A 26,850-nucleotide genomic window follows, 5' to 3' on the forward strand; every position below is an offset into this window, starting at 1 on the left:
GGTAGGGGGGGGGGGGGGAGGGGTTTGGTCCAGCGGTTTTTCAATTTGGGTGTAGTCTTCACCTTGTGCCATAAGACCATCCCCTTCCCTCCCCCCTTCTTATGGCACAAGGTGAACGACTGAAACCCATGACCTCTTGGGATCCTACACTCTATTGACAAAGACACCAACCAACTTAGCAAGCAGTTATCTTCAATCCCAATAATAAAAACTTAATAAACCAACAACCAAATGAACCATTTCTCTTTTGCGCTAGAATCAATGAACAAAAAACCCACCATTTGCTTCTTCATATCAACAATAATTACAAATATGGGAAGAATTGGACTCAAAAAGTCGGATTAAGAAGCTCCTTCACCTGCTTTTTTCTCAGCCATGATGGAATTCACAACATCTTTTACAAAAACGTAAAAGCATTCTCTGCAACAACTAGGCATTAACTTAGATATATGAATCTGCTGACTATGTGATGCATGGCTGCATGTTGGGTTTGGAAAGGAGCGGGCAAGTGATTTGGTGTGGTTTAAACCACATGCTGCCAAAATGGTATGGGTGGCCTGCCTTGCAACTTCCTTGAATCCATCAACCCCTGCGCAGCAGAACAAGTTTTTAATGAATCAGCTTGATTAAAGTAATTGAAGAACCATTAAACTGACCAGATCATAAGCAAAACTCATAAAAGAGTGACATCAGATCATTGCCATTCAAGGCTTGTAAGACAGTCAATCTCAGCTATATTTACTATTTCACTGTGCAGAGGACTGTTTCTTCAATAAGAATTCGGACTACCAGCTGCCATGGAAAGTTTCATTACTAATCTACATCCAAACCACCCCGTTGCACATCAATCTCAAATACACGATTATGGTCACTGAATTCTTTTATCCTAATATTAGAGACTTGAAAAGATAAGCATCTTATCATCAGCTTCTGCAACCAATCCAATCTGAATCTGTAAAATTTATATATTATATGAACTTGATGGATCTCAGGAACTGACCGACCAAGTGATCACCCTCTCCAACTAATACTCTAAGAAGCCACAAATAATCAAACTGATATATACTTGGCAGCAACTCATCCACTGTAAAATGGATTTACCAATGCAGTTTACCCACTTGGGCTTTCAATCAACTGGCAAGCTGAGTTTCAAACCAACTCATAGGCTATTGAAGTGATGGGAATCAGAATGCTAAAAATGAGTTGAATATCCAAACAAAAAAAGGGCATATAAAAGATGGAATAAGTAGATAAGATGCTGGGGTACACAAGAAGGTACGGCTAAGAGAATCAGTGTTCTGTGCAGTTCTACAGATTTCAGAATCTGTCAAACAAAGAGCTACAGGGCGGTCGGGTAAATTACACGTCACCCTCTGGTTTTCAAACAAAACTCAAATCACCCCCCTGATTTTTGAAAATACTCATCCGTCCCCCTCTACAGTAACGGTGTTAGTCTGCTGTTAGTTATTGGTGTGAAAGGATTATTTTACCCTTGTACTAAAACATTAGAATTAAATTTACACACTACCCTTCAAAATCTATGTTTGGATGTCAAGGGTACTTTAGGGATTTAAATTTATTTAACTGGCTGACATCATCACTTAACAGCATAAAACTAACAGTAGAGACTAATTTGTCATACTGGGGTCTAATACAGGGGGTGATTTGAGTTTCGTTTGAAAACCAGGGAGTGACATGTAATTTACCATTTATTTATTTATTTTTGGCTAGGGGGAAGGTTGTCAAAATGGTACGTGATGTGCTAAGAAGCTTAGACTTCATCTTTAGCAAGGTTCCAATAATCCAAACCATGTTAGTTGTCAAATTTGAGGGTTTTTATTTTATTTTTTGTGTGTCCGGGGGGGAGGTGGGGGGGAAGAGAAGTGGGAGGGGTTATTATTATGAGTTCGGATAGCTAGCATGTGTGACTTCGAATAGAGTTGATTGGAGAGCAAGGATCCATGTAGCCAACCCCATTTAGCTGGGATAAGGCTATGTTGTTGCTGTTGTTGTTGAGGGGGTTACTATTAAATTTAGTTTTTTGTTTCGAGAAACTCTATAAAGGGAAAGAAGATTTATGAAGACAATGAACAGCAAAGAAGAAGAAAAGGGCATGGAGCAACAATGTATTTGTTTGAGCACTTTAACTCGAAGTCTCTCTATATTGAGGGGTGTGTCTGCACTCCTCCCCCCCCCCCCCCCCAAGGCATCTCAATCATTAACCTGAAGCTCCAATAGTTTTGCTTGTGATTTGATCAGAACTTGAAGGTGGATTCCAGGAGCACCATAGGTCAATACCTCTGTAAATATTTTTTTCAATCTCTATTTCATTAGAGGGAGCTTCTAGTTGTAACACATTGGTTACAAACTTACAAGTAAGACTGTAACCATGGCTCTGATTCGGCTACGCGGCAGCTCAGATGAGGCTGAAAATTTGTGGACATATAGATCCCAAGGTCCCCTATTCACGTGTCAAGTTTCAGCCCGATCAGAGTTATCACATTCTACTGTATGGTAGAATTAGACCATGATTACAAATGTAGTTGTAACCAATGTGTTTACAATTAGATTTTCCCCTTTATTACATGCTCTGCTATTATTGTGCTCATATTTGAATCTCCTTTAAGTCTAATTAACCTATTTAACAGCCAGCCCAAAATAACTTAACCCTTAAAACCAGCTGCACCCATTAATTAAACGCTCACAGAATAACTAAACTGTTGCCAACTTTAAAGCCAAATACCTTTGTGTAGCCTCAAACAAACCATAAGCCCTGTCTATCATCCAACCTAAATAATTAATACGACCCATAACTGACTGCTAGTCTAACCTCTCTTTTGAATACCAAGTCCATAGAACCCAAACCATGTCCCACCATAAGTCTAGGTCTTTTCCCTGAAAGTAGAGCTGCAATCTTTTGCAATAACCTTATTCCAGATTTTAACCAGATGAATTTCTGCCTCATTACAACCCCAAAACCTTTGAAAGGGCTACTAAAAAAAATTGTATTTCATAACAAATTTGCATAACTGCTCCCATGATCATATCAATAAATTGAACTATAGAGATCTGCATAGAACCTATAAATGTATTTGCACCTCATAAGGCCAAACACTGCATCTTTCTTATTGGCATGGAGGGGGGAAAAGGTATGACAGTAAGCATAATCTCAATGGTCATTAATCAGAAAGGTCTAGTCTAGTTTGAAAAAATAAGCAGAGAGAAAAAAAATTGAAGCATAAAGACATCAGAACCAGGGAGGCAAAAGGAAATAATTATCTGCTGGCACTATCGGAAACCATCTGAAGAACAAATAGAAAAGAAAATTTTGCATAATGGCCCATACCTAAACGTTTGTCTTTGGTAAGCAACTTCAAGTTGAGCTTAACCAGTGATTGGACCTCACTCTTGGCATCAGGATCTTCTCTTCCCATACTTTCAGCAGGAGAATGGTTCTTTTCCAGCTCCCCATTCGCTTTGGGAGGCTCCTCCACCTTGCACCCAGATGATGCACAAATCTCTGCTTTGCTATGAGAAGTATCAAAACATCCCGGTAACGAGTCAACCAGGGTCATTGAGTTTGCAGACCCATCTCTAACATTAGTTAAGTTTGAGGAGGTTCCATGTGAGACTTTCAGTGATTTGTGGCCGTCCCATTTTTGAGAAACATCTACCTTCAGTGTCTGGAGCTGCCTAGCAGATGGCGATGACAGATGAGTAGTTGGATAGCCAGTGTCAAATTTTGAAGTCTCCATCATATCCTTACTTGGTCTTTGCTTCACAAACTTCTGAGGTCTATGGTTTTCTTGTGGCATGTCAAGAGAATGGCACTTATTATTCTTCTCCCATGCACTTCTCAGATCCTTGGATGCAAAGTACTTGTTCCTTGATGCAAGAGAACTTGAATTTACATTAGCTGCTTCTTTTGACAAAAGCCCGTTAACAGATGGACAATTAGGGCCCAGATGATTAATGCTGGAGCCTTGACGAGCTCGTTGCACTGATTTTGCTACATCCAACATTTTCCAGGCTCTGTCAATATCGTACGGGTTTTTATTGCGCAACATCTCTCCAGAAACAGTATCCTTGGAAGGCATCTGTTGACAACTCATGGAAGATGAGGACTGTAGATGACTTGATCTGTCAGGACATATTGCTCTACTCTTGTCATTCATACTACTTTTTCCATGGGAATCAAGTAAACTAGAAGAAAAATCCAAGGACCTCGTTCGCAAGGCATTCCAGTTTTCACGTAAGACCTGTATGCGGCTGTGCACATTGCGGCATCGATGTAATGTCCGTGCATTAAGGTCCTTTACTTTGGATCCTGCACTTCTATCCCTCTGCAGAATAATAGGACATGACAATTGGTTTGGGTCAGCAGAGGTTCTTTCAGATGTTCTGTCAACCTCTGGGTTATTGGATTCACGGACAATGTCAAAAATAGAAACAGGTGCCTCATTCTGTGTCGCATCAAAGTTAATAGAGAATTTTTTATTGTCATAATCAGTTTCCACTTCACTATTAGAGTGCTCATCCTTAGAAATGGCACAATCATGGCAGTACCAATCATCCTCAGGAACCATTGCCCCCAGGCCAACACAGTAAGTATGAGCAGCTGAGTCACAAAGATCACAAAGGAGTAGGAGACTTTCATCTCCTTTACCACTGCACTCACTACATCGAACTTCTGCATATGGATCAGAAGGCCCAGTAGTGGCATTTCCGAAAGGATAGTATACCTGCAAAGTGTAAGCCGAATCAATCACCATATATAAATACCATGCCTCAGGGTAGAGACAAGAATACATCCACTTTGGGTTCTACTTGCATGAGCTAACAGAAAATGTCATGTATAAGATTGTGTTTGTTTGAAGTGGAACATGCAAGAAAGATGCCAAACTATTCCCTCTCCATGTATTTTTCTTCTTTTTTTTTTGGGTGGGTGGGTGGGGAGGGTGCACACCCTAAAGATTTTAAAGCAAAAATGACTTGCCTGCCATGTCAACTCACTAGCATTTCTTCTTTACATGATTAATACCTCTATTGTTCATAAAAATTACAACAACAGGTCCTCCCAATTCTGGTAAAAAACAATTGGTCAACCACGTACTTAACCAACCCTTCAGTTCTAGACAATGATATGCTATCAGAATTTTTCTCTTCTCCGATTGATCCACAAGTCAAATTCACCCGAAACCCTTTCATTGCAATTGATGGAGATCTTGCATCTTTAGAGCAAACATCCCTACGATTGCTTGATCATCACTAATAACTAGGACTTTCGGTTGATCAATGAAACATTGGCAACAACAAAAGCAATAATCAGCCTTTATTTTTTATTGGATGGAGCAATTAGGATTATTGTTTTTCTTTCTTTCTTTTGTCTTCCCTCCCCCCTGTAGACACCGCATTTTGTAACCCTTGGGGACGGTCGCAGCAATGATGAACCACTGCTTTGAGGTGTGGTATGAGACCCAATTTCGTCTGAGGAGAATTTGCCTAACCTTGATCTAATAATTTGAATTATCTCTGAGGACTTGAAATATTGGACCCTGGAGAATAATCAGTTGACCGGTCAAATGACCTTGAAATTTGTCCAAACTCCTTGAGCAGGTAGTTTTCATAACTAAAACTCAAGTATTTTTAAAAGGGAAAATTACACTGCCACCCCTTGAGGTTTGTATTAAATTCAGAGCGACCCCCTATGTTTCTAAATTATACAGTTGCACCCCCCGAGTTTAGGATACTTGTTACACTCAGCCCCCATCCCTTAGAATATTTCCGTTAGTTGCCGATGTGTTGGCCATTGATGGCTTAAAATGACAAATATACCCCTAATGGGGTGTGAGCTTACCATTTTGCCCTTAGGGAAGCCCAAACTTCACAACCCTTCCCTTCCCTTCCCTTCCCCTGCTACTCAAACTTACCTTCCGACCTCATATTTGCCAAATAAAGTATTCTCCGGCAATGATTCACCAATCTCCGACTCTGTATTGCCGGCCACCTGTTTGATTTCCGGCATAGTGAACCAGACACAAATCGATTCTGTAAAAACACTTCGAATTTGCTTAATCTCTGTTTCCTTGTTTGTGAGAATTGAGAAGAGTTAGGGAAGAGAAAATGAGAGAGAGAGATGAAGAGCTGGAAACCCGTGCTTTCGAGGTACTTAAATAGGATTGGTTGAAGCGGACAAACAAACAAAAAAACAAATAATTCACCAATATCTCTCTCTCTCTCTCTCTCTCTCTCTCTCTATTTGGAGAAAATAGAAATCCAATCGGCCATGGCAGTTTCTTCCTCTTCGTTCCATCTACTCTCCCTAATACCACAATTCCTACACATCCCAACCTCCAAATCCCTAACTACTTCAACGAGTATTCCATAGAGACTCTTCTTTTTCTCCTCAATCTCAGTCAAAAGATTACCCACTAGGCTCCCTCTTCTTCTCCGTTGTCTTCTGTTACCTCTGCTTCTCTTCAATCTATCGAAGAACTCCCACCAAAACTCCAAGAAATTGTGAAACTCTTCCAATCTGTCAAGGAACCCAAAGCCAAATACGAACAACTCTGGTTCTATGGTCGGAACCTCTCCCTTCTCGATCCCAAGTTCAAGACCACTGAGAACAAGGTTCGGGGATGTGTCTCTCAAGTCTGGGTTAGAGCTTACCTCGACCTAGACAGGATCGTTCACTTCGAGGCCTATTCTGATTCGGTTCTTACTAAGGGACTCACTGCACTTCTTGTTCAAGGGCTTTCTGGCAGACCCGTTTCGGAGATTCTGAAGGTTTCGCCTAATTTCATGAAGTTGCTTGGGCTTCAGTGGAGTTTGACTCCATCGAGGAATAATGGTTTCGTGAACATGTTGAATTTAATGCCAAAGTGGATGCAAAGAGAGAGACACATTTTTCCGGTCGGGTGAATTTGACTGCTAGGAACTTCACCAATCAAGCCCTAACAATTCATGGAAGAAGCCTGGAGCTGTTGGGTTGGCCGGAATGGCGGTGGCGGCAATGAAAGCAACCACGGCAGCGAAGGAGGAGAAGAAGCCAAAGAATAGGGTTTGAATTGAATATGTTTTTGGTTTAGGGCAAAGTTGGCATTTCCCGTTGAGTACTATTTAATAGGATATTAGAAGAGGGCAAAGTTGGCATTTTACATTGTATTATTTAACACCATCCACTCAGGGGTGCGGTTGTATAATTTAGAAACACAGGGGGTCGCTCTGTATTTAGTACAAATCTCAAGGGGTGGCAGTGTAATTTTCCCTTTTTAAAATGGTTTGAAAAAGTTTTTATTTCACAAATATTTTGCAAAAGATTCCACTTTGGCCTTCCGGACCCACCTTCAATTGAATTTTCCAAATCTGTTTTGGCCAGATTGGTTTCCAATTTTCACACCATTACAAAGTACTTGAAAAATGCTTCCCAGCAACACCTGGACCATCAAATTTGGACTTACAGATCAAAAGATATGAATTTTCAAAGATTTGAAGGTTGTTCGGAAATTTTAAAAACTAGAAATGCAAAAAAAAAAAAAAAAAAAAAAGTTGGAACAAAGTGGACTAGCCATGACCCAGTCCCTTCGGCATTGGTGTGCTCTGTGTTGGTTTCTGCACGAAGTTCTCATCTCCTTCCCATTTCGCCCCTCCCAGACTCTTCTTTGGGGATGGCACCCACCACTACAACTCCCTCCACTTGTGCAACCCTCCCTCCTCATCATTCGACCTCTCTTGTTGGGCCCGCAACCCTTTTATGTCCTCTCTCTTCTTCCGCAATCACTTCTACCCTATCAGCCCATGCCTCTAATGGGCTGACCCATCTTTCTTCCCCTATCAAAGCTCACCATCCTCCCTTTTCGCTGACCAAATCCTCTCCCTCTGGGCTGGCCCATCATGGTTCCCTCCAGGACCAACCCAACAGTTCATCCCCCCCCCCACCTTTATCCAAAGAAGAAATCCCACCTGGACTATTCCTTGCCCAGCAATGAGAAGCTTCTTCCCCTAAGTATGGATGTTTGTGGTCATGTTCATTGTCGTGACACCTTATCCTGATTTGGTGGTCGTTCCTGCTTTTATTTTGTACGCAATCTCTGACGTTGGGTCTGTTTCAAGTTGTTTTAGGCCTTAGCTAGCTTCGGCTTCCCCCCTGGGTGCCGCATTTTGGCATTGTCTTTTGGGTTCTTCCCCTTCCCTTTTCAGGTCCTTGCCTCCCCCTTTGTAAAGGCAGGATCTTGAATTTGTTTGTTGTTTTTTCCTCTCCCCCCCCCCCCCCCCTTACTTATCCTTTGGCAATGAATTTTTTATTCATCCAAAAAAGAACCAACCGTAAATCCACTCCGTGTGGAACAACCTAAGCCAAGCCCTCATCCGATTTCCAAAAAACTAGAAAAATGAGGCCAATAAACATACATAAGTGAACTGGAACCAGTATTTGGTGACTCAAAATATAGAAGTTGCCCCATTATTGTTAAAGGATAACCTTGTAGCAAGTCCAATCAAGCAAACAATAAGAAATTCCATAATTTCCTCACTAATTCAACAATTTACTCCTTAAAATTAAATTAAAGCGAGAACCATATGATGCAGATTGTAGCCCCAGCAAACATTATAGGGCATTCAGGTCACAGAAGAGGGGAATTGAAACCACAAACTTGGGAAACTATATCTACCATTTTTACTGAAAATAACCCCGTGTATCAACGTTTCGCAAGGGACAACTTTAGCATCTGAGCTTTATTCAACTAAAGAATTGGGCAATAAGGTCAAATGTATACCTCTTTCCTTCTTCCTTTTTGCTTTTCTTCAGTGTCTTTTGGGGGAGGCTATGAGTTTTGAACGTCACTAAAGTTCATGTTAATCATCGTTCAGACAGGAATATCGATGTTTAGGGGATAAATATCAAGATATAACAACACAGCCTTATCCCAACAAAATGGGGTCGGCTACAGTGATCCTTGCCTTCCAATCAGCTTTATTCGAGATCATACTGAATAAAAGGCCTACGCTATGCATGTCTTTCATCACCACTTCTCCTAGGGTCATGTTAGGTCTGCCCCTGTAATGTAGTTCTAGATAGGTAGGAGACCCAGTAGAAGCCAATAACCAGGATCTGCCATGAACAGGGTAGTTTGAATAGGTCAAAATAGGTTTTTTGGCTAAATTAGCGTTAGGATTTAATGGGACCTAGGGTTTGCGGTAGGGTTATGCTAAATTGATGTAGGGGAGTCTTCCAGTGAAAGTCTTGTCAAGTTTTAACAAGTCTAGGCGTTTTAATTAGAATCGGTAGCAAGGTTAGGTTTAGGGTTTCGGGTTTTTGAAAAGAGGAAAAGATGCACTTTTAGGGTTTATGATGGTCAGATGAGGGAGCAACTTGGATCGAATTTCCCAATGGGTGAGGGGAGAATTCGATCCAAATATGGGAGGGTTTTGATGGCTGGTTAGGTCTGGGCAGAATTTAGGACTTGGAAAACTTGAAAACAAAAGGGGGGAATTTGGGGTTTGGGCTGTGAGAGGATTAGAAGAAGAATTGTTGGGGATGGGATGATTCAAACTCAAAATTGTTGCAGAAATTCTTTGGCAGCAACTTGTTTGATTGTAGATCTTGAATAACAATCAGAACTTGAACTAGAACTTGAAAGAAAGCTTCAATATCCGGGCTTTCCCACTGCAATGTGTCAATCAAATCAAACAACGATTCCTTCAAACGATCCACCCGGGCTTCACACCGCAAAGGGTCGATTGGATCAAACACCAATCCCACTAGCCTTGATCAAACACAAGACAAAAATTTTCAATGGAGAAGAAGAGCACCAAAAAGCTTTTCATTAATCAAAATTCGTGTTCAATACTTGCTGCCCTTACAACCTTATATTAAAGACTCAAAAATAGACTCCTACACTAAAAATAGAAAGGCCTAACTCAATCCTTAACCTATTAGGTAACCTAAAATGACTAGGAAAGTAAAATAACAAAAGAAATAGATTCAAAACAAGTTTGTACTTATAGAGTCTTAGTCCAGCCCAACTTAAAGAGTCAAATGACCACTTAAGTTGTCGCATGACCACTAAATACATAAAAAATAAAACTAAGTAAGGAATCCCGTATGCAACCAAATTACCCATATTTTAAGCCTATAAAAGTGGCATATTACATATAAAACCCATTGGATCAAAGACCCAACATATATATAACCCAACCCTAGACATATTCTTAAGCAAAGAAGCTTAGTTTGGTGGTAAATCTTCATCACCCTGGCTCTTTTAGTTCCTTCAATCTGAATCAAATCACTCCTCTGTATTGAAGCATCCAAATGCCTCTGTTGAACATGACCATGCCACTTCAAACGACTTTCTTGTAGCTGATCATGCATCGGAGCTACTCCCAAAATAGCTCTAATATGATCATTCCTTACTTTATCCTTCCTAGTTTTACTACTCATCCATCTCAACATCTTCATCTCTGTTACACTAAGTTTATCTATATGATGTTTCTTAATTGCCCAACATTCTATACCATACCTATAGCCGGTCGTATGACTGTCCTATAAAATTTTCAGTTAATTTTTAAAAGAATACATCGATCACATAACGCTCCAGACGCACCTCTCCATTTCATCCATCCTATTTTAATTCTCTATGAAACATCATCCTCTATATCACCTTCTTTATCATATACCTAAAATAATCACTTTGCAAAACCTCCCTCTCATCAATTTTCACCATCTCATTATCCGTCCTAGCGTAACTAAAGTCACACACCATATACTCTGTCTTCGTTCTACTTATCTAAAAACCTTTTGATTCTAAGGTTGATCTCCATAACTCCAACTTAGAGTTAATTTGTGCTTTTGTCCCATCCACCAAATCATTATCATCAGCAAAAAATATATAACCAATGAACCTCATCTTGAATGTTTTTGGTTAAAAATCATCTACGATAAGCGCAAACGAATATGGGTTTAAAGCTGATCATTGATATAACCCAATTATAATCGGGAATTCACTACCTGACCCCCACAGTTCTTACACTAGTCACCACACTATCATACCATTGTGCATATCTTTAGGATAAATTATAGGATATAGATAACAAAACGATAATAAAAAAAAATTCAAAATCAATCAAAGTACAATCTTTTAACGAACCCTAAAATCGAAATAACGGATAATTAAGTAAAATAAAATTATTCTCCACAGAGAACATAATCGACTAAACTAACCTGATCACGAACGGGGATGTTAACAATTCGTTCACGAATAAAAGTCCCATCTTTCGGCGGGCGGCGAATGGTGCTGAATCTTTGTTTGCACATGGGACAACGAGATTCAACTTTCGACCACTCCATAATGCAGACGAAACAGAAGTAGTGATCGCAGCTATCAATCCAACCTCTGATGGCTTTGCCGTCCTCGGATAAACAGATGCCGCAGGTATTCCGGTCAGAATCCATGGCAGCGCCCTCACCTTCACCTTCACCCTTGATTTCATCATCGACCTTCTCTTTCCCTTTCCCTTTCGAGGTGGAGACTGGCGAAGTTAGGGATACAATTTTGGAGAGTTTGGTGGGAGAAGAGCATTGCTCCAAATCTGTGCTTGTCGAAGCTTGCTTCCCGGTGGAAGTCCGAAGCTCTGAGTCGGAAGCCATTGGTCCTCTCCTCGTGGATACGTCTGGTGCTGTCGAAACGGGAACACAAGTCCTAATGGCTCCTTCCTTCCTCTCCGTTCTTCTCCATCTTCCTATGTTTTGGCTTACACGTGGCTTCAATCACACGGGGCGCTCATTCTATCCTAATTTCATTTGGAATGTTGGATTGGAATAACTGATGGGTGTTCCCGCTTACACGTGCCTCTCATCACGGGTGTCGCTCTTCTGCACTAAGTCCTGATTTCATTTCGAATGTTGGATTGGAATAAGTGATCAGTGTCATCTAGAGGTGCAAGTTTGGCCCTGTCGGCCTACACCTGCCCTGAGCCCAAACAGGACCGTCCAGTCCCCTCATAGGGGGCGCGAAATGACGATTTAACCTCCCTCGGGCAGGGGATTAGGTTGTCATTTCGCACCCTCATAGACTGGACGATCTTGTTCAGGCAAGGAACAGGAGATGATAACTATTCATATTTGGCCTTGAGGACGAGTCAGGGTTAAAAATTTTTGGCCCCGACCTGACCCTGTTTTAAGTTATACTATAAAATATATATTGATATAATATATATATTATAAACTTTAAACGTCAACCATAATTTGTTATATAATACATTATAGGGGGAAGTTTTCATACACGGCCGTGTAAGCATGCACGATCGTGTCCCTTCTCACAAAGAGTTGGAAAAGTCATAAACCCCCACCCATTAATTAATGCCTTGAAACTCCCACCCTCTCACATACACGACTAACACAACCGTGTATGAGAGCTTTCCCCTATATTATATATGAAGACAATAAGTGATATAATACATTTTATTACAGTGTTATTTTACGTAAAATTGATAAGTTTCTCCCCGGACCATTCTAACCCATGCATTTCCTTCCCCCTCCCCATGATTAGGGCCAATCAGGGTCAGCCCGGCCCGACTTTGAGGGCGGGTCAGGGTTGGATTTTTCTGGCCCTGAGTCAGGGGGGTCAAGCCTGGGCCCAGCTAAGGGGACTTAGGGTTGGGCTAGGGTTCTATAAAGCCCGGCCCAACCTGACCCTGTTGCAGTCCTAGTGTCATCAATGCAGCCAATACGAGAGAGAGAAAGCTATGAGCATCTGCTTTGGTGCCTGGTACAATGGTCCAATTCCTCTTATAGGGGGCGGGAAATGACGACCTAACCCCCTACCCGAACACACTACCCGATGGAGATTAAAACATCATTTCCACCTCCCTATGAGAGGAACTGGACCACTATACCGAGCAAGGAACAGGACAGGAAAAAAATTCCCCTTTTGACTCCTCTACTTGGCAAGAAGTCCAGAGGATAAATGGTTATAGGAGATCCCCAGCCAACCACTGGCCTGACGAGTTAACTTGGATCCTCCAGCACTTCGCGGGCAATCAACCAACTCAAACCATTAAGAAATTCAATTTTTGTGTGACTATCTATTGTATTTGGCACGAGCGGAATGGTAGAGTGCATGCCTCTTCTATCTAGTCAATCCATCAAGTGGTTTACTTACTGTGCAAGATACTAGATTGAGATTCTCTAAATTCCAAAAGAAGATCAGGGACAACTCCTACAATAGAGAATACTCCCAGCCATTTTCTTGGCCAAGAAATGGACCCTCCACACATGGTCTCCCCCACCAGTTGGTCAGCTTGCCATAAACTGTGATGGCTCTGTTAGAGAGGGATTAGGGGGCTATGGCTGCATTGGTAGATATCCTGAAGGAACTATAGTTTTTGCGAAAGCTGGTGCTCAAGCTGCCATCTCCATCTATCAGGTGGAGTTGCTTGCCATTCTTCGTGGGATAGAAACAGCGAGTGCGATGGAATTCCAACACCTAATTATCTACTCAGACTCCAAGGCGGCAGTAGACAGCATCAATGAGAGTACCTCCATCCATTGGCAAGCGTGGAAAATCATCTACCGAATCAAGAGCTTAGCCTCCTCTTTCCAGTCATCTTCCTTTAATTTTTGCTATAGGGAAGGTAATCAGTGTGCAGATTGGCTGGCCAATATTGTCCATATTCCAACTGAGATTTCTCTTTGTATAGATTCCATTTCCCACCCCTTTATGCATCTTGCATCCAAAGATGCCTCTGGCATTATTATCATAGGATGTAAATTCCTCCCCTATATTTTATAATATAATTCTTTCCTTCTTCCAAAAAAAAAAACAAAAACCAACCCATTCTCACCATGGTTTAAGTTCACGGTATCAGGCACGACATCGGTCTCCACTGATATTGATCCGATACCAAACTGGATCAACCTGTATCGTTTGGGATCAGGAGTATGGTTCTGCCTTCATCTCTCAGACTTTGCCTTTTGGGGACTTGGCTGCGATAGCTAGAGTAAAACCACATCTCTTTCCCTCTCATAATATATAGAGTCAATAGTCACTTTCTCACATATAAAAGCTTTTATTTTGTTTATGTGATGATGTGGTGTTATTTCAAATCCTTGCTCTCTAATATCTATTTTGTCTTCTTTTTCATTTATTTTCTTATAGTTTTTAAACACAATAATTACGTAAGTCACAGAAGGTAATAGAAGATTCACATGCTATTAAAATTTCCACATTTGATAATTCAAGGAACTCACCTACAGAAAGATATGATTTTTAATGTGAGGAAGCTAGAGGGGCATGAAAATATTGACTTTATAAAATTAGGCTACAAAAATTATTTGCATAGCAAACGTACAAAGGATGCTTAAAGATGAGGATATTATAGCAATATTACAGTATTTGGAAAACAACAAGCATTTAGAAAATCCAATATTTTTTTTTTCATAGTGTACAAGTTGACAAAGAAGATAAAATGACAATTTTTTTGTGTGGATGCAAGGCCAGTTGAATAGTACTTTTTCTTCGGTGACATCGTTTGTTTTGATGCAACATATAAGATAAATAAGTATGGTCAATCATTTTGCACCATTTTGTTGATGCAAATCATCAAAAGCATACTCTTTTTTTTTTTTGGTACTTTGCTATGGATGAAGCTACAAAATCTTTTATCTCGTTAACCCAAAAAAAGGAATATAAAACAACAAAAGAAATTAAGAGAGAAAAATAAGGATTAGTGTGCAAAAAACATAAAGACAACAACAGTACATGAGATAAAAGGGGTCACAATATTTCAGCAGTCCCAAAAATTGGTTAACCTTTTGGGATTGGCGTGTGGTTTGAATGATTACCAAAAAAAAAAATGTCACAATATTTACGGTGCATTTGATCATGTCTATCCTCTTCAATTAATAATAGAGTTAAACGAAGGCTGATGAGTGATGGAAAGTTGCTGCCTTGAAGAAGCAGCATCCCACATACCTGTCCTTCAGCCCTCCATGGATCTCTTTTTTCTCTCTAATTTTGTTGGTTAATATCAGTTAAAGTTGAAAAACCAACAGATTTTGAATTCAATTTTCATGGTAGGAATCCTCCATAGATTTTCATTCAATTTGATTTAAGGGCAATTACTATCACTTCCATACACTTGACCACCATATATTTACTCAAAGTCCCCTACCCTTAACTTCTTTTTTGGTTCCCCCATAAAAGCAAAGTTCCACCTCACCTTCTCCCCTATTATTTTGAAATCCCCAGATTACCCCTCCATCCAGGTAACCCCATTGCCCCTAACAAGCTGCTCCATCACCCCTGCTGTGAGTCGATCCTATGCTTATCCCTGCCACACCCCCTCTTTGCAACTCTTGCCTCACCCCTCTGCACAACTCCCTCTTCTCTTGTAGGCCGTAGCCCCCTTCCAGTGGCCCACCCCTACCCGCCCCATCCTTGCCTCCCGACCCGCCTGCGCCCCCACCCCTGCTTTTACCTCCCAACCCCTCTCTCACCCCCACCTTCCTCTCCCACCCTGCTTATTGGAATAGTCCATTTTTTCAGATGGACACATAAGGAAATTCCTAGTTGCATTCAAATATAGTGATGTACTCCCCCCTTGATTTGGCATAGGTCGAACTTGCTGACAGTTTGAGGGTGGACCTCGGTGCAACAGTAAGGTTGCTCTATTAGGATCTAGTGGTCGTGGGTTCGAGTCAGGAAACAACCTCTCCACGAAGCGAGGGCAAGGTTGTGTATATTATGACCCTCCTCAAACTCCGTAGTTGTGCATTGGGTACGCTTTTTTTGAGCTTGGTTATAATTATATTAAACTATGTGTGGACAACAAGAGCCATGAGGACCATTAAATCGGTATTAGGATCTTTACCTGCTTGTCTTATAAGTTGCGTTTATTTTCCAACTACTGTGTGCAGGAGAAATGATTTTATTTGCTATAATTTCTGTTGTGGTGGTTGTGAGAACAATAGGAAAAAATCTTTAATTTCTTGGAAACTCATGTGTGTGCCTACTTCTCTTGGGGGTTTGGGCTTCCAAACGGCCCGTATCCAAAATAATGCTCTTCTTCTTCGTCTGGGGTGGAGGCTCCTCGTTGATAAAATTCTTTGTGGACCAAGATCCTAAAAGCGAAATACTCCCCCAATTCCTCTCTTTTTGACCCTAGTATGAGACTGAAAAAAGGGTCTTGGTGTTGGAATAGTATCACTAAAGTACTTACTCCTCTCCGTTCCTTTTGCCTTAGAAGAATTGGAAATGGTCATGACACCTATTTCTGGATTGACCCTTGGATCCCATTCATTCCTTTCTTTACAATCAAACCTGGGGAATCTTAGAGAACTTACCTCGAAAAAGTTAGTCTATTTATTTCCAATGATTGCTGGAATATGGAGTCTCTTAGGAACTCTGTTCCTTCTTATCGACCTAATATTCTTAATATTCCTTGCTCTGATTTTCCTGATTCGTGGTGGTGCACTCTTGCTAGTGATGGGTGTTTTAACACTAAAAGGGCGGCTAATTTCCTTTCTTGTTCCTCTTTTTATGATGTTTCTTTAACCGCTTGGTGAAATTTTTTTTGGAAACTCAATCTTCATCCTAAATTTAAATTTTTTTTCTGACGTGTATTAAATGCTGGGATTCCAATTAAGGATACTATTTCGAAATGGACTCAGGTCGACCCTACTTGTGCTTTCTATGGCACTTGTAATGAGACACTCTGGCATTTACTCCTATCTTGTGGCTGGGTTAAACATATCTGGGCAGCTGGTCCTTTGGGTCTGAGGACAGAATTCATCTCATTCCCATCTCTGAGACAATTCTGCATCTCTACCTTTCTAAGTCGCAAGCTTGATAAGCTTTCTCTTGTTTGGTTTTTCTCTATTTTTATTATAAGTTGTTATTTTATTTGAAATTCTAGAAACAGTTATGTGTTCTGTTCTATTAAGCCTGATCCTCTCAGTGTGCTGCAGAGAATTGAACTCAAGATGAAGGACCTTCATATTGCTCCCTCCCTCTTTTAATTCTATATTGTGATATCTTCTAATAAAGTTGTGGATGTTCTTCCTAGGATTACTTTATCTACTTTAGATTTTGTTTTGTTATGCGTAGGTCTTGATTCCACAGACATAGGCTGTTCTGGATGGACTTTTGGCATTTTGTTAGATGGCAAATTCATTTTGTTGACTATAGGTTGAATTAAAATAAATCATGAATTGGAACCTGAGCTGTTTGTTATTCTCAACGGCCTTGATTGGGCTAAATTGAGAGGTTTGAAGCTGAAAGAAGTTTGGTGCTCCAACACGGTGCTACCTGGACTTCTTCCAACTCCATCCCGTTCTCCCTGACGTTTTGAAGTGTTAAAATATTTTTTGCAGATTTTGAATCAATCCAAAGATATTTTGTTCAAACCTTTGACGGATCCCCCTCTCCAAACTTGGTTTAGATCTTTAGCAAAACAATCTTCTACTAATGTACCTTGTCGTTAAACACTGTACAACTTTGCCATATTTTTAATATATAATTTTCTGTTCTCATCAAAAAAAAAAAAAAAGAGCCATGAGGACCAAGCTATAATGCTAAAACTCGGTTGTCGCGCTGTCGCAGGCTGGCTGACCCAATTCTCCATTTTAATCCGATAATGATATATTCTTTTGAGTTGGTAATATTGGTATTTTGAGGCTCCCTACGTAACTCTTAACAGTTAATGCTCAAACATGTAGGTACAACATCTTATATGGGACAGGTAAAGCATCTTATGCATTGCCAATGATGTTCAAAGAGGTATTTTATATTCTGTTTTTTCTCAGATTCTCAGATGACAATAATGTTAGTGCAATAGCAAATTAATTAGAAATTCTCAATACTTTTGGGATTGTGAATTTCAACTGGTTATTTTTTTTGGGTTGATATATAGACCTCCATGTTGAAGATTATTGGCCATTGTTCATGTTTTTAATTATTATTATTATTAATCTTATCGGTGCCGTCTTTGCAGGTACATGTAGATACCCAATCCATCAAAATAGACAATATTGAGAGAGAAATTTTACTATTCATTGTTCAGTATGAGATCATAGAGCTTGTCATGAAATGGGAGTAACAATAAACAAACATTATTTAAAGTTGAGAGATAGATTATTTTATATTTTTATGGGAGAATGTTCTCTGTACTGCCGCAGGCTGCACCAGGCACATGGACAGCTTGTGCAGAGGGGCATAGTAGTTATTACGCCCACTCCCATGTGCCTGGGAGCAGCCTGTGTTGCAGCACAAAGAACAGCGCCTCTATTTTTATTTACATTATTTTAGTTTTTTCGATTGACCTACCAACGAGGGAGTACAAAAATACAATCTTTAAAATAAAGGAACGGATTCTCCTTCCCAATAGAGAAAAAAAAAAAAAAAGGTTTTTATCAAATGCCCCCCTGAAAATGCCCATTTGTTCAAATGTCTCCTTACAACCTTTCTAATTGTAAATTTCTCCTTACTTTCAAAATATTATAGCATTTTGGTCCAATCCGTTACTTTGGGATGTTAGATGATACTTTTAAAGAATCTAATGACCAAAATACCTTTATGATAAAACCACTAAAATTAAAAAATAAAATAACCAAATTACCCTCATCTTCCCCAAATATAAAAATCCCTAAATGATTTTCAGACCTCTCTGCAATCCAATCTTCTTCAACAATTAGGGCGCATGCTGTGGGCCGGGGCTAACTTGACTCAACCTGCCTCAAACAAAGTTGTAAATTAGGCATTAATGGTTGGTGGGATCTTGCTTTGCTTTTAAAATTAGGCGAAAGAAGGTAGCTACAGCTGCTCTATCATGATTCATGAACAAATTGGACAAACAAATTGTTTAATTTGCAAATAAAAGATTGTCCATATCCATTAATGAATCAATAAAAGATAACCCCTTTGAAAATCATTCTATCTTTATGCATTCAAACGATCCCTGTCTAAGTGGGATTATTGGCTTTTGGCCATTAGCTAGAAGCCACCGTTATGCATCATTAGTGCCCAAAAACTGCAAGATCTCATCTTTTGATTATATTGTGTAAATACACAGAAACTGTTCTTAGTTTTTCCTTATCAATTCGATGAATTTTTTATTAGCGTGAAGAGAATCAAGAGATGCAACTAGAAATTTGGGATAACAGAGAAATACAGAAGCAGAAGAGGATTTGAGGAGATTTAAAGTGCAGACTATTGAGATGAATACCTTCTTATCTAAATCTTTAGAAGACGGCTTGAATACTTTCTTCACCTTCCGCTGGAACAAACAGACACGCCGGATCGGACACGATTCTTAAGATTCATAAAATTGAATTGAACAAACAAATTAAACAGATAATCCTAAAGCGTGTTACAGATTTCAGAATAATCTGAATTCTGAAGCACGGGAAAGGAAAGAAACAACACACCTAATTGTTGAAGAAGATTGAATTTCAGAGAGGTCTAGGGTTTAGGGTTTTTTAGATTTTCAGTTTCAACCTTAAATCATTTAGAGAAGATGAGGGTAATTTGGTAATTTTAATTTTTAAATTTGATGGCTTCCTATTAGAGGGGTATTTTGGTCATTAAATTCCTTAAAACTAACATCTAACATTCTAAATTAACGGCAGGGATCAAAATACTACAAAGTTTTGAAAATAAAGAGAAATTTGCAATTAAAAAAGTTATAAAAAGGCATTTAAACAAATGGATATTTTCAGAGGGCATTTGACAAAAACCCAAAAAAAAATGTTCTCTCCATCCGTCTCTGGACAGGTGTCGTGCAGGTTGCAGCAGCAATCTTAAGTCTTAAAACAGGAAGAGAATTCTCAGAGCCAAAAATATTCCAAATTAATGGTCTTAAGTCATTCCTTCACAGTTCACATCCAAAACGGCTTTATTACCTTCTGCTCATCTCCTTCCTTGTCAAGTGGGAACTGACGACTCTAGCAATTTTCAGAGCAGTTAACCAGAAGCAGGCAATGGCAATCTCGGCCGGCGGCCGGCGGCGGTGGCGGTGTACACATACTGGTTTTTCCATACCCTGCGCAAGGGCACATGTTACCCATACTCGATTTCACCCACCAGCTGGTCCTCCGGGGGTTAACCATCACCATCCTCGTGACCCCTAAGAACCTCTCCGCTCTCAACCCTCTCCTTTCAAGACACCCTTCCATCGAAACCCTAATTCTACCCTTCCCATCTCACCCCTCTATACCCGCTGGCGTTGAGAACGTGAAGGAACTTCCCAGCAACTCCTTCAGATCCATGATGACAGCCTTGCGTCAGCTTCACGATCCTCTTCTCCACTGGTTCCGATCCCACCCTTCACCACCCTCCGCCATCATCTCCGACATGTTCCTCGGCTGGACCCAAAATCTCGCACGCCAGCTCAGCATCCCTCGTATCGTATTCTCTCCCTCCGGCGCCGCTTTCGTGTCTCTCTCTAACTACCTCTGGCAAGAAACACCACAGAGAGACGACCCCAACGATCCCCATTTCCCCGTTTCCTTCCCTAAAGTTCCTGGTTCTCCGGTTTACCCCTGGCGCCACCTGTCCCTTGTGTATAGAAGCTATATCCCTGGAGATCCAGAAGGAGAACTGATCAGAGACGATTTCCTTGCCAACATCGCTAGCTGGGGAATCGCCTTTAACTCGTTCTCCGAGTTGGAACGCCACCACCTACGGCATCTCGAGAATGATTTCGGTCACAACCGGGTCTGGGCTGTGGGACCTTTGCTACCACCTGATGATGATCCAACGGTCCCAGCAGAGAGAGGTGGGTCCATGTCTGTTTCGGCACGGGACGTAATGTCTTGGTTGGACAATCGCGAAGACAACTCGGTGGTGTACGTGTGTTTCGGGAGCCAAGCCGTGTTGACCAATGAGCAGATGGAGGCGATGGCTATTGGATTAGAGTGGAGTGGGGTCCACTTCGTATGGTGTGTCAAGGAAGCCACGGTTGGACACGTGGCAGGGAAGTACAGCGTGGTACCAACAGGGTTTGAGGATCGGGTGGCAGGGAGAGGGGTTGTGATTCGAGGGTGGGCCCCTCAGGTTTCTATACTGAGGCACCGAGCCGTAGGATCGTTCTTGACTCACTGTGGGTGGAACTCGGTGCTGGAATCGATCGTGGCCGGAGTTCCTATGCTGGCTTGGCCGATGACGGCTGATCAGTTCGTGGATGCGAGGCTTCTGGAAGAGGTGGGCGTAGGAGAGAAGGTTTGCGAGGGTGTGACGACCGTGCCTAACTCAGACGTGTTGGCTAAGGCCATGGCCGAGTCAGTGAGTGGGAAAGGGTCGAAGAGAATTGTAAGAGCAAAGGAGCTGCAGAAGGCTGCCGTAGAAGCAAACATTGAGGGTGGGTCGTCGTCCATGGATTTGGGTAAGTTAGTCAAAGAATTAAGTGGACTTTGACTTTGAGCCTAAAAGGAGCAGAACGAGTGGATGGCTTTCAAGTAGTTACTTAGGCGCTACTCCACAAATTTGTAAGCAAATCCTTTGCTGCTGGTCTCTTTCTTGTTTGGTAAGCAAGCTGGTCTCTTTCGGAAAAGGCCTAAAAAAATTGAAATTTGTTTACTATCCTTGAGAGAGGGCATTTGTCGTTTTTTTAATACCGATTTGCTCATTATATTGTTGTTTATTACCTGATTTGCTCAGAGTCATCAAACAGATTTGCCCCTAGTTTTCAATAATTATTTTTTGGTTCATATCGATCCATCGATACCGGATCGCCTCTCGACGCCTCAGAATAAGTATCGTCGACCACTCGATTCAGACTGGGCCTGGGTTGAGGCCTCGTATGAGTTCGACCCTATATTTATTATATATTATAAACAATTATTGGACCCTCTTAGGATAAAATTTTCATTCAATTGTAATATTATATTACAAGGGCTATCTATTATATATTACAATGCTCAGCCCATCTATTATACAATTATAATATCATATTACAAGGCCCTGTTCATCTATTATTCAGGGTCAACCAGGGCCAATCAAGGATGGGCCGGGCTTGGCTGAACCCTGACAGGGTGAGCTCGACCCTGTATATAGTCTATATTATACACACTTATTGCAATATTTTTTTTCCCACTATTCTTTCACGATGGTTTTTCTAAACTGCCATGATAGGTATAAGGATGTAAACGGGTCAAATTCGGTCGAATAATGGCATTATCATATACCTATCTGATTATATTCAGATGGATTCTGATAATATCCTATTAGTTTTTAATATATTTGAATAGTTTCCGGATAGTGATTTTTTGAATACGGATTCTCCTAAATGGATATGAATGTGGATCGATTACAAAATTTTGACTATCCATTCACATTTTTACCGTTTTGTTGATGAGGGTTAGGGTTGAGATTTGAGAGTTAGCAAGTACCCTTTCTTCTACTCTTCTTAGTTTTTGATTTTCTTATATTTTTTGCTTTTGATTTAATATTGTATTTATCTTAATAAATATGTGATTCCATGTATCATAGTGCATAAAATAATATATATAAACCAATAGAAAATCTAGAAATAGAATCACATTTTATTACCGTTAGATAAGTTATAAAATTATAAAATAAGAAAACAAAATCCAATAAGGTAACTTAATCGGATAGACGGACACAAAGATATATTTCAAACAATTTATTACCGTCAAATTGCTAAACGAATCGAATAATAATCGGTCGGATAGGGGGACTATCATATTCGTATCCGATCGGTTTTCAGACAGATTCGAATTCTCTTAAACTGATACGAACGTGGATCGTTGTTTGGAGGAATTGATGAGGGCCTACACAAGGGCTTTTGTAGCGCCTGAAGTAAGTAGAGGGGATGAAAGAAGAGCTCATCGAGCCAGTCACCATTGACATAGTAGTAAGCCTTCTCCACGTAGGATTCATAAAAAGCAAGATCAAGCTGCTTTAGACCATTTGACTTCAAAAGGAAGCTTTATTGAAACTATACTGAAAATACAGACAGGACAGAAGGATCGGATATAAAAAAAGACTCCCTTATTCAACTGTAGAATATGGATTTTTGAATATCCGTTGACATCCTTGGATAGGTATATTCTATAACGTCAGTTAAGGAGAACCAGAGGTATACTCTCCTACATAGTATCGGGTTAGAAAATTGCCTTTGTATATTATATGGGAAAAAGAACTCTGTCCGGGAATATGGCCAACTCCAGCACTCCCATGAGTCTATCTCTCTCCACCCCATATGAAAACTACTTCCCATATTATATAGCAGTGGTTTTATAGACCCGTCGCCAAAGCACTCTCACTGAGAGCTTTCCTTAGGGAGTCTTGGGCTCTACCATCGTAGGCTTTCATGCATGGGCCTTTATAAGATTTTGGCTTGAACCAACCAAATATGCTGAAATGCTGGGGCAGGATGAATTCATGGGCTTTGAGCCTTTGGCAGTCCAATATGTGTTCTGGATCACTCAAGTGAGCACATTTTAGAGCCTGACGGCCTTTGTCATATCCTCTTATCTGGGCTCTTAACTGTGCACTGGGCTGATGGACCCAAGATTGTGAGAAGAATATATTGGTTTGGTTCGGTTTCAATCCGGTTTCTTAAGGTTGGTTCGGTATTTTATCGGTTTTGATGCAATCATGTTTCGCAAAACCCCAATCTAAAGCCGATCCAATTTAAGTAGCTTCATTTTGGTTTCGCCTCAAACCGGTTCGGGTTGGTCTGGTCTAATTTTGTCAGTTCGAGTTAGGGTTTGACACCCCCTAGCCAAAAGATTCGCACACCAGGACACATAAATGGTGGCCCCCCACAAGATTTCTTCTTCAAAAAACCCACTATTTATGGATTCATCACCCGCCCTTCCCATTGGCCGCAATCTGCATACCGGCGTTGTAGCGAACCCTCTCCCTTTAATGATTACCAAAATCATATTATATCTTGATTCTTTATTAAAACAAATAGACTAAAGTTATAATGAAGCACTCAAGACACAATGAGGCATTCACCTGAAATAATTGATTGAGCTGATAACAACTTTTATTATAAACTTAAAATAAATTCTTTTTCAAATTTTTTTTTTTTTTTTTTGGTGGAATGAATTAAATCAAATTTCAGTTTATTAAAACAGAACTAAATCAAATTTCAGAGCCACAATATATCAGTTGCCTCCCAAAGTTTTGCAATCTGGAGCTTAACATTAAATCTCATTGATGATGATTCATATCACAAACCACAACTGTTTGTTTAATTGCTGAAGTAAAAAAACTCTAGTTTAGCTTTGTTTTCCTTTTTTCTTTTAATAAATTATTTTATTCACCCTAAAAGGGAAGAGATTAGAGAACACTTCACAAAACTACTTCATTTCAAAGAACTAAGTAATGTACATCACAAATGTATTTCTACTCTTCCTACTTGCACATTAGAAAACAAAAAATAAACCAACACCTACTTTGTCTGCCTGTATAATATGGCTATTAGAAATAGAAATAGAAAAAAAAAAAAAAAAAAAAAAAAAAAGAGTTAAGGAAAACTTCTCTTCCTATGGGGGAGCCAAAATTGTAAACCTAACAAGTTATAACCTAACTATGGTTTCTGACTTTGGCTTAAGGGCTCATGGTTGTTAATAGGAGGCTTTCGACGATTCATCCCGGAGTAATCCATATGTATCAAGCTCACAATCTCGTTAGTAGTAGCCTCAAGATGCTTTTTGGATTCCTGAGTTTTGTGCAAATGATCATGAGATTCTTGTGACACTAATTTCCTTGACCTTGAAGAACATTCCAAGCTGATCATACAATTTGAAACAGCCTCAGAGTCTTTGGACAAATTGCTACTTTTCTGGGATTAAGACCAAAGGGATCAATTGTTAGGGTAGATCAATAGCAACAGCAACAAGAATAAATAGCAATTCTCTAACTAGGCTGTGTTTGGTATGCATTCTCGGAATAGATTTTGGGACTAGAACGCATTCTGATATCCATTTCTTCTCTATTTTCTCGCTTCAGACTGCGTTCTAGACCTAGAATCTATTCGGAGAATTCATACCATGTCTTGTGGGGAGAGAGAGAGAGAGACCTGAATGTACTTGTGTGATGTTCCAAGTGGCTTCTTTGAAGCATTCCTATCCTCTCCTGCATCCAAAAAACCAAATATTCAAATTGAACATAAAATCCACTCCTTTGCCCCTCACCCATTTGCTAAAAACTTGGGTCAATGAACTATTTAAACAATCAACCAAGCACCAAGAAGATTATTTCCAGTCATGCAATAAAGAAAATAAAAATGAAAGAACCCACTTAAGAAATAAGAATCTTGAGCCTCTTAGTATGAAAAAATAAATTTCTTTAAATATCAGAAGAAAATTAATACATACATGTATGATATTTCACATCTGTTTTCATTAGGACATCTAAAAAAAAAAAAAAAAAACCCAAAACAAAAAGGAAAGAAGAAAAAAATTCCTAAAAGGGCTTCACTGATATGATATTCCTCAATTATTCTTAGGTGGGTGGGGTTTTGGCACTCTATAATCAGCAGTGAAAGCTAGAAAACCATGAACTGCAGTACTGGACTTGATAGGAAGAAGACTTCTATCTCTCATTTTACATTCTACATTCAATTCCCCTTTTTTCCCTTCATTGTTACATTTTCCAACAGAATGGTCTGCACCTGAAATCTTTGTAGCTTTTCCATTCACATTTGCTTCTTCCATCATATTCTTCATCAAGATACTACCCAGCAACAATTTCCTTCCTCCCATTCTTTTGTTTGCACTGGCAGTAGCAGCAGCAGCAGCAGCAGCCGGCACACCGCCTTCTTCGAAGAGCTCCTGCTAAAAAAATTTCAATTTAGGACAACATTCTCCCCGAAAGGATAACATAATATTGCAAACCCTAAAAAACCATGAAATAATAACTTACCCTTGAAACGACTCCATTTTCATTTTTCACTATTTCCATGTCTGCAGCTATAAAAGAGTTCAAGAGTTAAGCCACTTCAAACCTTCACAGTAAACTACTAAGAAAAAAAAAACCCTATATATATGTATATACCTTGTTGGGCATGTACAAAACTGCTCCTTAGGGCAAGAGAAGTGAATAGAAGCCCAAGAACTAAACAAGTAGACCTTAAAATCACCATCTTTGTCTTCCTTCCTTGAGTATGTTTGTTTGTTGTTCAACTTCAAATTAACAACAAAAGAGAAGAAAGATGGACAACAAGGTAGGATAGTTATATAGAAAGAGTTCAAAGTCCAAACAGCTCTCAAGTCAAAGCTAGGGTTCCAACATCTCCTTTGCTTCATTTCCTTCTTTTTAATAATAAGTAGGACTTTGGGAGACTCAAAAGAACAAAGTTCAAAGATTGAAAAGTTGAACGTGGCTTTATGGGTTGGTTTGAAAGTGTATGACTTGGAACTTAGGTGTTAGATAGTGTCGAATGGAAGATACGGGTGTTTCCTCTTGTCTGCTGCCATGCATGCAATGAAGTGAGAGTATTTTGGTGGCCGAGGTTGGGGTACCCACTAAACCTAGGGTTCCCATATTATTAATTAATTAAAACACTGTCATTTGGGTCTCTAGCTCTCTCTACTCCCCATATAAACATTATATATTTAGCACAGTTTCTTATAGTAGTGGAGGCTAGCTAATTAACCATAACTTAAGCTCTTGGTCTCTAAATTTGAAGAGAGACCTCTATTTCATACTAGCTAGATAAGCTCTCAAAGGCTGCTGCTTGAGTTGAGTTTTTGGCTTTTGCTAGCCTCAAAGTGGTCCAATTTTAGGGACAGGTGCCCTTCCTCAACTGGGTTTACACTGGTTTAGGGTTTGTTATATTAGTGGAGGCTGGCTAACCATGTCTGGACAAAATTTTGCTGCT

The 26,850-nt window shown here is 40.0% G+C and overlaps 2 protein-coding genes and 1 long non-coding RNA gene across 3 annotated transcripts; 1 reads left to right on the top strand and 2 right to left on the bottom strand.

Annotated features, from left to right (window-relative positions):
• Window positions 1-265: 265 nt before the first annotated feature.
• Window positions 266-11,725, bottom strand: LOC122665218. The gene is made up of 3 exons (XM_043861308.1): window positions 11,219-11,725; window positions 3,347-4,742; window positions 266-589 (listed from the first exon to the last, which is right to left on the bottom strand). Exons 1-3 carry the CDS (start codon window positions 11,642-11,644, stop codon window positions 342-344), a joined length of 2,070 nt encoding a protein of 689 aa, XP_043717243.1. The 5' UTR covers window positions 11,645-11,725; the 3' UTR covers window positions 266-341.
• Window positions 11,726-19,924: 8,199 nt separating this feature from the next.
• On the top strand, window positions 19,925-21,415 carry LOC122663740 (UDP-glycosyltransferase 89B2-like). Its single transcript, XM_043859379.1, has one exon. The coding sequence runs from the start codon at window positions 20,049-20,051 to the stop codon at window positions 21,405-21,407; it is 1,359 nt and encodes a 452-aa protein (XP_043715314.1). The 5' UTR covers window positions 19,925-20,048; the 3' UTR covers window positions 21,408-21,415.
• Window positions 21,416-24,795: 3,380 nt separating this feature from the next.
• On the bottom strand, window positions 24,796-25,788 carry LOC122666214. The gene is made up of 3 exons (XR_006333511.1): window positions 25,642-25,788; window positions 25,048-25,103; window positions 24,796-24,810 (listed from the first exon to the last, which is right to left on the bottom strand). It is a non-coding gene; the product is annotated as an uncharacterized LOC122666214 (long non-coding RNA).
• Window positions 25,789-26,850: the final 1,062 nt, after the last annotated feature.

Source organism: Telopea speciosissima, chromosome 6, assembly GCF_018873765.1.
Source record: "Telopea speciosissima isolate NSW1024214 ecotype Mountain lineage chromosome 6, Tspe_v1, whole genome shotgun sequence".
Taxonomy (NCBI): Eukaryota; Viridiplantae; Streptophyta; class Magnoliopsida; order Proteales; family Proteaceae; genus Telopea; species Telopea speciosissima.